Source organism: Sorghum bicolor, chromosome 1 (genome assembly GCF_000003195.3).
Source record: "Sorghum bicolor cultivar BTx623 chromosome 1, Sorghum_bicolor_NCBIv3, whole genome shotgun sequence".
Lineage (NCBI taxonomy): Eukaryota > Viridiplantae > Streptophyta > Magnoliopsida > Poales > Poaceae > Sorghum > Sorghum bicolor.
In genome coordinates, this window is record NC_012870.2 from 14,178,293 (window position 1) to 14,193,035 (window position 14,743).

The following is a 14,743-nucleotide window of genomic DNA, read 5'->3' on the forward strand; positions in this document are numbered from 1 at the left end:
CCCCGACCCTGTTGAGGCTGGTCCATCTCGTCCTTGTGGGATGGTTGACGGCATGGCTGTTCCTGTAGAGGGTTACCGAACCCTGTAAGGGTCGCGGGGGTCGGATCACCGGTACTGCTGCACATCCTGTCAACAGTGGAAAATGACCACAAACAGTGGTGCTGATTTACCTCACCCATTCCCTTTCTACTGTGCGGTAGTGTGCTACAGTGAACAGGGGTAGGGGTGTATAGTGACAGAGGTAAGGCTGCAGTGACTGGGGTGGTTGAAACAGTTGTCGCCTTGCCCTGCCGCGTTATGGGGGCCGTCGCATCCGTCATGTCGGGGGAAGTCTTGTTGCCCAGGCGGAGTGGGGTCCGGCGCCCGAGCCTGGACGGGGTCGGGCGAGTCGGAACTGGCGTCCGAGGTCCTGAGGGGTCGGACGAGTCGGAACTTGCGTCCGAGGCCCTGAGGGGTCGGGCGAGTCGGAACTTGCGTCCGAGGCCCTGAGGGGTCGGGCGAGTCGGAACTTGCGTCCGAGACCCTGATGATTGTGATTAGTATGTTTCTTTGCGTTTTTTTTTGCTCTGATTTGGGTATCCCTTATTATGGTACCCAACAAACCTAAACACAACAATGTTGCTAGGAATAAACTGTCGTCGTTACTCCAAGTAAAATACACAAGCTGTCGTTGTGAATTTTATAATTTTTTCCATTTAACATAATACATTTCTGTAAGCCTCCCTTTGGAACCCTGGATAGTAAGGAACATGAAAAACATAGAATTATGATAGGAATCCATATGCATAACAGACGATGTGAAAACATAGGAATTTTGTTGGAGATGTTTGGATGAGCCACAGGAAATACACAGCAATTTGCCTAGATCCTACACAACGGAAGAGAAAATTCAAAAAGCTGCATTTTTCCTCCAAAACCGATTGCGAAGGGAAGTGTTTCCTCCAAAACCTTAAGGGTGAACAGTAACCATTCCGATAGTAATCCAATTCCTATGATTTTTCTATTTTTCCCCTACAATCCAAAGGAGGCCTAAAACATTGTTAGTCAAAGATTAAAACTTTTGACTTAGTACAAGCCTAATAGACTTGTAGACTACATAGACTATCTCTGCTAAATACGCCCAATATTGGATCAGAGAAAGTACGAGCCATTTCCTTATCCGATCTAGTTGCAACTTTCATTTCACTCAAGGGGCCCGGGGCCATGGTACTAGCCTAAATATAATTCCAATGGAAGTATGAACTTCTGACCTGCAAAAAATGAAAAGTTAAGCTTTATTCGAATCAAGAAGAGACACAAGAGTTAAATGGACATTGGACAACAATCACAACCACCAGATACATACAACTACAATACAAGGATGCCTATCATGCTACCACGAGATGAACACCAACGAACCACCAGATTCTTTGTTATACGGCACAACATCAAAGGAAGAAAAAGAAAGTAGTTCACGTGCATATGTAACACTAGCTTTACACCCGAGCTACTGTTTTCTGAATTTACAGGAACTAGAACTATATAGCTCAGCAGTGCCCCCTTGTATTAGGGGCATCCTTTTGACAGGGAGCGCAGTGTAACGGCCACCTCTGCGGCTCTGCCATTTGGCCATTTCTTGGCCAGGTCTTTCCATTCTTCCCGGTGAGGAAGATCAGTAAACGTGGTACCCTCAAACAACATGATCATCACCACCAGAGAAAGAACCCACGTCACTGGATATTCGCAGAAGCTGAGTAAGCTCTAACCGGTATTCCAGACCCCGAATGTAGTGACCCAGCAGCATGCACCTAAACAATAGAAAAAATAGGTGGTCAGTTGCTACATGGTATACGAACAAAGAATGCCTATTATTAAGTCAGCTTCACATTACCAGAACAGCAAACGTGCAAGGTAATCACGGGGAACAGATATTAGGGGCTGAAATGGGAGGGAAGCATTCTCAACAAGTTCTGCACGGTCATCATCCTCACCCCCAAGGTTTAGGACACCACCAGAAGTGTTATCTAGCAGTGGAGGGGCCTTCGAGTGTATCTTGGGAGAAAGAGTGGCAAGCAGACCATGAACCACAGAATGAATTGCTTCTTGCACGCCGGGACATGTAGACTCTGATAGTTCAGCAACCTGTTCAAAGCAGCTAGGTTAGGGAACTGAGCAGGAGAGAACTTTCTAATTATGTTTTGCACTTGGGATCTGTGTTAGACTATTTGGTCATAATTGATTCATTAAGCAGATGAAATGTAACAAAAAATGGCCCTTCACATGAGCCGTGAGATCTCCATTTACAACATACCTTCTCTGGTGTTAGTGACCTCAAATAGTCCAGCAAGTCATTTTTTTCCTCCCCAACAAACTGTTGCATCTGTAGGGCAGAATTCTTTCTCCTGAGATCATGTAACTCCTGCAATGTCAACAAAAGCAATAAGCCTGGCAAGTTCAAATATATGACACAACACAGGTTGTCTGATTCAAAATGATAAATCCTTTTTTACAGGTCCAACTACACAAAATATAGAGGTACAATTGGTTTTGATTTTTTTTTTTCATCCACACTTAATTGTTCAGCCCAGCGTGCGTCATCTGCCTTGGTACTTCGTAGGATTAGAAATTGGAGTTCATTTTTTTACAAGTTAGATATAGTAGGCAAGTGTCCTTCAGAAACCATTGGTTCAGGGATCTCACAGGGTATGTAAAGACTATTAGATCATGATTATTTGGATATTACCACATCTGCATGTACCCTTATCTTGCAAACTTGAAATCAGACAGATCATAAATATATGGTAGCTCACTGTGCTTGGGGCATGGACTCTTTGGAACCATCAGAATCGTTGCGATTTTTATGGTATTGTCCCCAGCCTTGGTGGTGCTATTACCCTTGCTGGAGAAGAGCGACAGTTGTGGAGTCTAGTAGGAGCTAAGGGCCTGTCCTCTTTGACAGCCCCTCTCCTTGGTGGTTAGCTTAGTACTAGTCTTTTTGGTCGCTTCCCTTTCTTTTTTTGGGCACGAATGTAATTTCTGAGTTGTGTGGGGTTGTGTGTGGCGTGTGTTGTAGGGCTCTAGCCCCTTTCTTTCTTCTTCTTAATCTAATGAAGCGCAGCTCTCCTGCGTTTTCGAGAAAATAAATAAATATATATATGGTAGCTTCCAATGTGTGACTTGAAGCTGATAATTATGGTAAACCATTTGTTAGTGCATTTTGGACATGTAAAATTGGTGAAGTATAGTCTTGGTCTCTTTGTTTGCGGGAAAGCCTATATGTATGCTATATCACTGGATTAGATCCAAACCAATGCCATATGAATAACAAAGACCATCCGTATACATAGTCCTATTCAATCTATTGGAGAGAAAAGATGCACATATTGAATCAGTGATATCCAACTGAATAGATCCCAAATGAAACATGATTGTCCATAAAAGATACGTTTTCAACAAGAACTAAGATGACATGATTTTTTTTTCATATTTTTGTTCAGCTGGAAAATATTCCAGCTCAGCTTGACCCCTTGCTCAATTTGTTCATTGAGGGGAGCTTGGGCCTGCAAGAAGGCTGCGAAGATTGAGCAGTTTGCCAAAGACTAACCCAATCTACGGTACCAAGCTTGCACACTGAGCTTACTTGTGACCCGCTTGGACTTTTGTTCCCATTTACATTGTGCAACTGTACAAGAGTAACAAGACACATGTCCTACCATGCTTGAGTTGAGCTCCAGCGTTGACAGAGCTGATCGTGAGCGCACAAAGCTTGAACACCAACCTAGGCTTGCTTCAGCTCAGCTCAAACTTCTGTTCGATTCAATCAAAACTGGTGCTGAGCTTAAGACGAGCTATGGCTCTTTGAGCTTGGCTTCTCTAGTAGCATGTGTTGATCAATCAAATAAAATTCTACCATATCATCTCATGACCGAGAGAGAAATAATCTACATTGCTTATTTTGCTGGGAGCAAGCTATGGATTCATTAGATACAATCAATAAACTATGATTTCCATAAGCATTACAACATACTTGCAAGAACAAGTGAAATAAATGATGCCACAGAAAACAAAATTGTATGTAGGGTATGCAAAATATTCTCAACAACCTATCGAATGTGTAACATAAATCTCGTAAAGCTGACGATAACAAGTTCAGATAGAAGTACAAACTACAAACATATAGTGGGTAAGTTCAACTGAATTACAGAAGTATTATCTCTAGCCTGTGTATAACTCTCATGTTATCTCTGATCTTCCCCTTATGGTATATATATATGCATCACCCATATTTATGAACTAATAAATGCATAACTGCAGTAGATATAATGCCAAATAATGAATCATAATAAAGCAACAGAATATAGTTACCTTTTTCATGGCATCCAAACGAGATTGCATCTGAATAATGTACTCTTCTGCCTGTGGTGTTAAGTCGCCGAGCTCTTCTCCCATATTTTTATATGATGATTCTTCATCAGTTTTTCCAGGGTCCCGAGGCATGTCTTCTTCTGATAATCTAAAAATAGTGACAGGTCTACCCAAATTGATGTTATGATGATTATCTTCAGTGACATCACTTTTAGGGCATTCTGCAACTTCTTCAGACAGTTCTAGATTTCTTTCAAAAGAAAGCCTGTATTCAGCATTTCGCAGAGTATACCTGGACACAAAAACAAAGTAGAGATCTGAGTTTCGTACAATGAATACATGTGAACTGTATTTCCATGAAACAAGACATTGCTTCTCGTTATCTCAGCTTTTCAATCAATAAATTATTAAATTACATAGCTGTAGCTATTACAGAAAATAATATAATAAGAGTTATCACATGGGAATGGGAAGTAGGTTCATATTGTTTAATAAGACAGGATATTGAACAACATTTATTAGAGCTAATATTTAGATTAACTAAACTATTGAGCAGAAATTTTCATTTCTTTGTTTTGGAAAAGTGAAAAAAAAACTAACAGTTAATTCAGAAGCAGCTATCAAGCGCAGCTAACTTTGTGATGTGACTATTAGCCTAAGAAAACTAGCCAGATCAACATATTTAAACCATACCACAGCAAACTCTTATGGAAAAAGGAAGCCACACAAGCAGAATGACTTGACTCCAGACAGCAGAATATGCTCCAACTCTCTAGTTGACCTAAAAGAAGCGAAAGAACCAGCAACCACCAAGAAGTGGTACAAGCAGAAGAAACATCACTACCATGGAAACTACTAAACATCACTAGAAGGTTACCATATTTTAATCATCTGATAACGACAGGCCTCTTTCTCATACAAAACATGTCAGAAAGGCATATGGCAAATTTGTTCATCATTTTTAGGTCCACATGCTGTCCTGCTGAACTAATAAATTGCAAGACTGCAAGCGTCACCATCAGTTTCACATGTCATTTAATTGACTGATACACGTTGAAAGGTAATGGATGTTGACTCAGAATTCCAAATTCAACAACAGTTCAAACAAGCATGTACCTAATTATGCAACCAAGTCTCAGAAATACTTTTCATAATCATCAACATAGAAAAAACTATGAACTATAAAACATACCCAGTCATAATTGAAGATACCAATAACTTGAAGAAGGGGTTCCAAAGGGCTTCAACAACGACACGGAACTGATCAGATGGAAGCAGACCCAACATGCCAGAAATAGTCCTCTTCATTGCATCAACCGTTTCAGGAGCAACATCTTTCTGAATGACACTTAGGTCCAGGGGCTCTATATCCTGGATCAAGTTCCAGAGCATGGATTTCTACAAAGAACCAAACACATTATAAGTCAACTTTACAGCATGACCAAAACAATGTCCAAGTGTCTTTTAATAGATGAAAAAGTAATGAATGTCCATATAGTAGTTATATCAAGGATGTTTATAGGCACTTTATATAGTATTTCTGAACATATGTATTATTGTCACCCCTAGCAAGTGTCCATAAACCAATGTTCAAAATCATTTAGTCAGAATGTATTACATGCAATTAATCCCTACAAGACAAATAGCTGTTAATCAGTAAAATAAAACTCCCCAAAGAATCCCACAATTTCATTAAGAAATGATCCATGGGCAAACAGTATTTACTTAGAAAAATTATTACTGGTCATAACAGCGGCTGCTACATTTAGCTAGAATAGATGACAGGTTGCTCCATCTGACAAATACATTGTGAACTGATATACAGAAGCAAACGTTGTACAGAAACATAGTTCGCCACAATGATGAGAATGACCCAGCTCAATATGGACAAATCGTTTTGAGCTATCCAAAAGAACTTTGATACTAAAGTTCAAGGTCATAAGTCTTAAATCCAAAAATAGCTCAGTAAGTATGAATTATATATAAAGAGTTTGCTATGTTAAGGACCACTTAGCTCAGTATTAGCCAGTAGTAGTACCAACGTAACTGCTAAGATAGTTAGCAGTATATAATGTTTCGACCTAGCGATAAACAAAAACAGTGGTGGAACACTGAATCCTTAAGTGCCATGGTTCCTCGTGTCACTTGGGGCTAACAAAACATTTTGTTTATTTTTGCAATGATATATGCCTATGACAGAGGCTGTTAGTCAAGCAACCATTCTAACTCACAACCTAGCCTCAAAAAGAAGATGAAAAAATGGAGCTTAAAAAAAAACCATCAGTCTCATGATCCAGGCAAGCATCATACAACTAAAATATGTCTAAAGGACCATGGTTGCTGACGATTTACCAAGCCTAAAGTTATGCCGATGCAGATGCAGCTAAATCTCCATTGCTTCACAGTGTACACTCTTACAGAACCCCCTCCCCCTTCTGAGTGGCACAAACCACAACTTTGTGTACATACAAACTAAACCTCGACAACAACTTTATGACCAGTGAACGCAGCTAACAAATAGCCGCTTATAAGCACCTCGTGTATTAGACTACTTGGCAGTAACGTCGCCACCTTATTTGCAGGTATTCAATTACCAGACGAAGGTGAGCCGTGAGCGACCGATGAGACTATCACAGGAGATGGTCATCATAATAATATGAACCGTTTGCTGGAACCCAGATCTTATTCCTGACCCAAAAGGCCCGGAGTCTCATATAAGACATCAAATTTCAAGCTAAGAAATGATTACGTGCAGCGACTTTCCGGCATAGAAACCTCAGAATCGCGGCCCACGAAATCCATGGAAGCTAATCATGCAGTAGTATTCGATACTACTGCCAACCAACTACTATTCAATTTTGGGAGAAAAAAAAGAGGCTGGTCGTTCGGGCGATGTCCCCGAGGTAGGCGAAGGCTCACCTTGGAGGGTCCACGTACGGGCCTCCCCCGCGCGTGCAGCTCGTCGAAGGGCGACGCGGACGCGGCCGCCACCCCAACAGCCCTCCTCCGGCGTGCTGCCCCTCCACCCGCCGGGGAAAACGGCAGCGGCGGCGGGGGCTGCGGTAGGGGCAGCCTTAGGCGCTGCTGCGCGGCGGAGGGCGGCGCGCGGAGGCTGTAGGCGGTCGGCATGTGGGCCCGTCGCCGCGGCAGGCGGACGGATTGGGGGGGCGCGGGCGGGGCGGGGCGGGGCGATTCCTGCCTCCCCTCCGCTTCCTCTTCCCCTCGCCTCGGGGCCCCGAGGTGACTGGTGATAGAAGATAGGCTTTCTCCCTCAGCTGCCCCGCTGGCTGGCTGTCTCGCTCGGTCTCCCCTCGGTGCGCTTCGCCCCCGCGTGGTATGGTAGCCAAGCCGCGCCGGGGATACTCGCGGGGGGGATTGGGTCGCTGACGCGGCGGGCCCGGCCGGGGGAACTCGTGGACGGCCGCGGTTGGACCCGGGTGGGTGGACGTGGGGGGCGGGGTGGAATTGCGTGGATGACACCCACGTCTGCTGCTCGTCCACGTGAGCGCGCTCCGCTGTCCGCCACTGGAACGCGTGGGTGCAGTTATGGGCCTGCTGTTGTGTGCCGCCGAAGCAGCGGGGTGCGGCCCAATAACATCTGCCGGCAATAGGTAAAAGTCTTTAAGTCTTAGGCCTTGTTTAGATCTATTTTTTTTGATTTTGACACTGTAGCACTTTCGTTTTTATTTGACAAACATTGTCTAATTATAGAGTAACTAAACTTAAAAGATTTGTCTCGTGGTTTACAGGTAAACTGTGCAATTAATTATTTTTTATCTATATTTAATGTTTTATGCATGTGCCGCAAGATTCGATGTGACGAAGAATCTTGTAAAGTTTTGGGTTTTTGGGTGCATCTAAACAAGGCCTTAATCCGCTCTATTTGCCAATAGGCTGCGGTCTAATTTTTATTTTCAAATAGACACCTTCTCTTTTGAACTATCAAGACCATTGAAACCACCTTTCTATCCTGATTTGAAGTGGTTTTCGGTCTTTTATGTTTTAGTTAAAAAGTTCGATAAATACTTCACAAGGTTTTTGAGTAGAAAATATCTAAGTTACTAAAAATTTCAAGAAAATATAGAGATTTATTTGGATATGATGAATTCAAATAAAATCTTTAGTGTTCATGTATTCTATAATCTCAAATCTAAGAAAATGACAAAATATCAAAAGAATCTAGAAAATTCTCAAAAGCATTTAAGTCTATATATCTAGACGTGCTTTACAAATGTTGTATGGAACATAAATATGAGATAACATGAATGCAACATATGCTAATATGAATGCATTTTCATACCATGCATTTTGTGTTGGTTGTGTCTTATGTTTTTATCATAAAAGGTTTTCAAAATGTGTTTTGTTTTGAAGTTGTTTTCTTCTTGTTCAAGTCATTTTCTTTCTTCCAATGGATCTTCAACGTCATTTGAACTCAAACTTCATCTTTATCCTGATCTTGGTGTTGATCATCAATTTAGAGTACGGAATGTGTGTCCAATATAATCCATAATTAAATGGACTTGCACCCCTTCACATGTTGTATGCTCTTAGCTCAATTCAAAACCAAAATTAGGTCTGTTAACCACTTATAACATTTATCCTACTTGAGAGCCTTTTCCGAACATGCGAAGAAGAAGAACATATAATATATGATGAACCCAATGGGAAATAATTTAAATCATGACAATTTAAAATATTACAATTACAATATCATACACATCTCTTATTTTTGTCAATATTCTTACTAGGGGTGGCAGTGGGCACTTTTGCGTTGGGGCCTGTGAGTTTCAGGTTGATCCCCCCTGCACACACTTTTTAGATTTGGGGGTTGAAACTTATCGGGTTTTGGTTTCCTCTCAAAAAGACCCGATGGAGATCCAAAATAAATCATTTTCAATGAAAACTCATACCCTTTGAGTCATCGAATTGTCTGTTGTTTGTTTATATAAGCTACTAAGTTTGTTCTAAGCTGAGTCATGGAACTGTGTGTTATTTGTTGCCTCTTATTTATACATGTGTAGCATACATATGTTTCAGAACTCATTATTTTTATTGTACCGACATAGATTGGTGGGTTTTGGGGATCCATCGAGTTTGAAAGCGGGGTGGATTTTCACCTGAATCGGTGTTAGGGTAGTTTTGAATTTGAGTTTGGGTTTCAGGTTTGGGTATGCGGATACTTCACCTGACCCATATCTGCCTAGTTACCATCGTAGCTCTTACCCATTTGAATGAATCTTAACATGGATGGAACAACATGGTTTCACAATGCACCGCTTGCTATTTGTTGGACTTTAAGCAGCAATAACACCAACAAAATGATGGGTCCCTGTGCCAAGTAGGATAGCCTCCCCATAACTCAACTTGAATAAATTCATACAACTAGAAACACAATTTGATCAGTGTAGTTTGTAGATAGATGATATTATAGATTGCTAAACACTATCATTATTCACCTCATGTCATCTGTCATTTCATCTAGCACCCTTATAAGAATGATAGTGTTTCATTTTTGCTTAGTATATGGTCAAACTACATGTAGAATGCCAAATAGCCTTAGTGATCAACAATTAGAATTCGAGAATCAATGTTTTTTCATAAAAAAATAGAACATATAGTTCCCAAATCACAATATATGATCAATAAGCATGTAAGTATAAAACGAGCATGCCCTTAGTTTAGAAAGTTAGGGCCTATTTTTGTAAATAAGAAAATACATATTTGTATTTTCCTATATTAGCCTCTTTATGTTGTTTATATAAGTGTTATTTTGCTACCTAAGTCGGTGTCCTCTCACTTCTACCATTCTTCACGTTAGTAGTTCTAGAGCCTTGTGTCCTATAGGCTCTAAATATAGGAGCCCCCAAGATGTGCGACAACAAACATAGGTTGTTTTCACCACAAACCATGCGGGGCCGCTAGCATTATTTTGCATATCAACCTAGTTTCACCTCCCGATGGCCGCCAACCACAATGTTGATGTCGCTAGAGAGCCTGCCGCAAGTGCCTCTCCACCCACCTATGAAGCCGAGCACCGCGCTCTCCTTCGGTCGTCATCGTTCATCTCTGCCATCTCAGACAACAATGAAGGATGCAAGGAATGCGCATTTGAGCCATCTGAAAAGGTCATTGTTTCCGTCTCTGGTGACCGCAAAGGCGACGCCAATGAAGAGGGTGCCTTCTATGCCTCAGGGGGTTGCATGCCACCCTTCTCATGGCGCAAGTTATGGCTATTCTCAGGGCCTGGCTTCCTGATGAGCATCGCATTCGTGGACCCAGGAAACATCGAGGGTGACCTACAGGCGGGGGCCACAGCAGGTGGCACACTATTATGGGTGCTCCTATGGGCCACAACCATGGGCCTACTCGTGCAGCTTCACGCTGCACGCCTCGGGGTGGCCACGGGGAGGCACCTTGCTGAGTTATGTCGTGATGAGTACCCAGACTGGGCGCGTCACGCACTTTGGTTGATGGCTGAGATTGCCTTGGTTAGTGCCGACATCCAAGAGGTCATCGGAAGCGCCATTGCCATCAAGATCCTTAGCCATGGCCTATTGCCGCTCTGGGCCGGCGTTGTCATTACCGCTTTGGATTGGTAAACATCTTTAGTTGTGTCTTTTTGGTATATGGAATGTTGTCAAATCTTGATAGTCATTTCACGTATATGATGAATGGTGAGCGATTTTGATGGTAGATCTTAAGCTGCTTTTAGATTGGGGTATTTAGATCCCATCATTAAAATGTTTTTTTAAGATTGGTGGTCATCGGCTAGATAATCTTCTTGCCTTTTAAATTTTCTTAGAGAGTAGCACAGTGTAGTAAAACTTATCGTTTTGACCCTAGGATTGTCATAGATGTGTCTTGAAAGAACATAACCAGTTGTATTTGAATATTTATCATATAAAATACTAAAAATGTGATAAATATTCTTTGTTTTTTCTCTAGTCAACTGGTGGATTATGAGTGATTTGTTGCATGTAGTTCAATCAAAGTACTTGGATGCACATGAGATAAATAAATGTTGATGGTATTAACATGGTGACCTAGAAGAACTTATCAATAAACTTTATCATGTTTAGTTATTCTATTTACGTTGTGCCCAAAGAGCTATAACAACATAAGTGCATTATATTTTTTCTCTAATTTTTAGCATAGATACTAGTGCTTTTGTTCAAGATTTTTTTTATGTATTACCACTAAAACAATGGTTTTAGTTTAGTATGGACATATTGTGCGCATGTTCCATTGTGTGTCTAACAATATGAGTAGTATAAGAGTGACATGTAAAACAAAGCTTATATTTTTATATTACCTTACAAAGTTTATTGTTAACATCATGACTCATGAGCACTTATTTTGATCTATTTATTGCTCAAATGGTTGGAGGATTATACTTGCATCGTACTTACCATAATACGGTTTTCATCAGCTTTATGTTTCTTTCCCTGGAGAACTATGGGGTGAGAAAGTTGGAAGGTCTATTTGCGGTTCTGATTACAACAATGGCGTGTTCCTTCGCATGGATGTTTGTAGAGACTGAACCTAGTGGCAAAGATCTATTCATTGGTGGGTATCTATTTCTTCTTAACCTCCTTTTTCCATTCAAATACGTAAAAGATCTCACTATCAAAGGTGAGATGGTTAGGCTGAGGTTTAAGCCCATGGTGGTGGTGGGCATGCAACAGGTGACTCTACTACATAGTCATTTGATGTCATATTATCTTCAATTAACCACATTGTAATTTATGTACGATAGGTATTCTGGTTCCAAAATTGAGCTCAGGAACAATAAAACAAGCCGTTGGCCTTGTCGGGGGTGTTATCACACCTCATAATGTGTTCCTCCATTCTGCTCTTGTGCAATCAAGAAAAATTGACCCAAACAAGGAATATGAAGTTCGTGAAGCATTGAGGTACTATTCCATTGAATCCACCCTGGCATTGGTAGTGCCCTTCATGATAAATTTATTTGTCACAACAGTTTTTGCAAAAGGATTTCATGGTACCAAGGAAGCAGATAGTATCGGCCTTGAGAATGCTGGAAAATATCTACAAGAGAAGTTTGGAGGGGACTTTTTCCCTATCCTTTATATCTGGGGTGTTGGATTGTTAGCCGCTGGCACTAGTAGTACCATAACCGGAACTTATGCTGGACAATTTATAATGGGTGGATTTCTAAATTGGCGGTTGAAAAAATGGATAAGGGCATTGATAACTAGAAGCTTTGCGATTGTGCCAACTATAATTGTTGCTTTATTCTTCAACAAATCTGGCTATGAGCTGGATGTTCTCAATGAGTGGCTCAATGTGCTCCAGTCAATTCAGATTCCCTTTTCTCTCATCCCACTAATAACACTGGTTTCCAAGGAGGAAGTCATGGGGATGTACAAGATAGGTCCAAGAATGAAAGTAAGTAATAGTTATTTGATGTAAACTTGATAAACTAATATTAGTTTGACTAAATTCAAGCCTTTCCAAATTGATTGATCTTAGCTCATGAAGCTTGATGAGCTTTGGTGCATTAGCTCACTCATTTGTCATTCCAAGACCAAGCTCAAATTTCTTACCAAACTATGCCCTGTGACAAACCTAGTTGTGTGTGTTTCACACTTTATGTTTAAATAATGTTTGTAAAGATTACCAATAATTAACTCATGCTAAGGCACATTCTCAAAGAAACATGTCATCTAGGAATAGCATCTATGAGCATTATGATGCTAATAGGTGCTTTACTTTATGATCATACCTGATATGTGCGTAAGCTTACATACCTTTGCAGCACTGCCAATGATTGTTAAGAGGTGGTAGACATTGTTGTGCTAAAATATTGTCAATTCTATTGCAAACAATGGCAGGCATAGCTTGCATATATCATTAGTGTCCCATTACCAAAAATATAATGGGTTGTTCGTTTTTTAATCCTATCCCAATTTAGTGATTTCAAGTTCTCATGTAAAGGTGTCAACTTTCTTGGTTTATTAAAAAGTTATCTTCTTAACTCAATGTTATATTGTCACTGTATGATTTCTACCCATATAAATCATCTAGGTTCTAACTATAAGTAGCGAGATTACATACAATGTGTGGATGTATTGAATTGAGCCTCTTGGGTGAATCCATTTTTATTCTAACTGTAATTAGAAAGATTGCATGCGGATATATTACATTGAGCCTCTTAGATGATATGTGTAGAGTATAGAGACTTAGGAGGCAAGAAACCTCTCTAGCAACATATGGTAATGCCAAGTTACATTCCTATCTACCAAATACAAACAACACACAAACATATTATGTGTTAAACGTTTGACATATTGTCTTTCAAGTCTAAATTTGATCTTATCCATGAGTGATGGGTATTTTAATGTCTTAGTTGTTATAGTTCGATCAAATTACAACTGACCTCGGCATCTTAATGCAGATTGCAACCTGGATAGTTGCTTCTTTACCGATCCTAATCAATAGCTATATGTTGTTGGACTTCTTCTCTTCAGAAATGGAAGGCGTGTTGTATAGCTTAGCTCTATGTGTGGTTGTGGCAACTTATTCCGTGTTCATACTATATCTTATTTTTCGAGGAATGGAATTTCCCTACTATCTTGCAACAACATTACACGAGAATAGTTCCATATAGTGAAAACTGGATGAAAAATATTGTTGTATGGTAGCTTATTGACATTTTTAGGAAGATCACAAAAATACAGTACACTTTGTATAGAGGAAAACAAAGTTTCAGTTGTTATGAAGAATTACTAAGACTATTGTATGGTTTATACAAAGACCTCTGATTATGATTGAAGAAATGTCATGGGAGAAGAACAACCTCTATGTTTATACCTAAATTTCTTAACAACCTTGTCTTATTTTTATGGTACGTGGAAATGACAAATAGCGAGAGAAACATAGCAAGACGCTAGGTATCAAAGCTAGATTGTTGGTACTCATGTGTTGTACGATGAGATTCGAGTTTATGATTTCAAATTTTTCATGTGATTAGAGCACCAACGATTCTTTGTTTGCAACAACATAATTGTGCCTTAATCTTTAGTCAGTGGAATGTCATCACCATCACTGGCCTAAGTGACCACATGTTCTCTCTTCTAAATAATTTTGAATGCGGTGGAAACAAATTTGTTTAATTTTGTTTTGCTCATATCATGTTCCGTTGAATCCGAGTTGATCAAAAGAGTAAGTTTTTCACATGTATTGCCATGACATTGTATCTAATAATACTGGTTAGTTCATTTGGCTAGCATGTCATGAACATTTGAACCAAACTCTTGCTATTGTTCTATCAATGTTGCATATATTTGCATGAGTAGATGCATTGGTTTTGCTTAAAAGAGCTATACATATATTTACTTTTGCTCCAAAATGCTTACATACCATTGCTTTTGATAAT

At 40.2% G+C, this 14,743-nt stretch overlaps 2 protein-coding genes across 2 annotated transcripts; one reads left to right on the plus strand and one right to left on the minus strand.

The window, feature by feature from the left end:
• Positions 1,252-7,645, minus strand: LOC8062521. Its single transcript, XM_002466784.2, has 6 exons — positions 7,264-7,645; positions 5,537-5,742; positions 4,345-4,636; positions 2,291-2,398; positions 1,871-2,121; positions 1,252-1,787 (listed from the first exon to the last, which is right to left on the minus strand). Exons 1-6 carry the CDS (start codon positions 7,471-7,473, stop codon positions 1,670-1,672), a joined length of 1,185 nt encoding a protein of 394 aa, XP_002466829.1. The 5' UTR covers positions 7,474-7,645; the 3' UTR covers positions 1,252-1,669.
• LOC8062522 (metal transporter Nramp6) lies at positions 10,107-14,337 on the plus strand. The gene is made up of 4 exons (XM_002464201.2): positions 10,107-10,939; positions 11,774-11,910; positions 12,101-12,753; positions 13,763-14,337. The coding sequence occupies exons 1-4, from the start codon at positions 10,302-10,304 to the stop codon at positions 13,973-13,975; spliced, it is 1,641 nt and encodes a 546-aa protein (XP_002464246.2). The 5' UTR covers positions 10,107-10,301; the 3' UTR covers positions 13,976-14,337.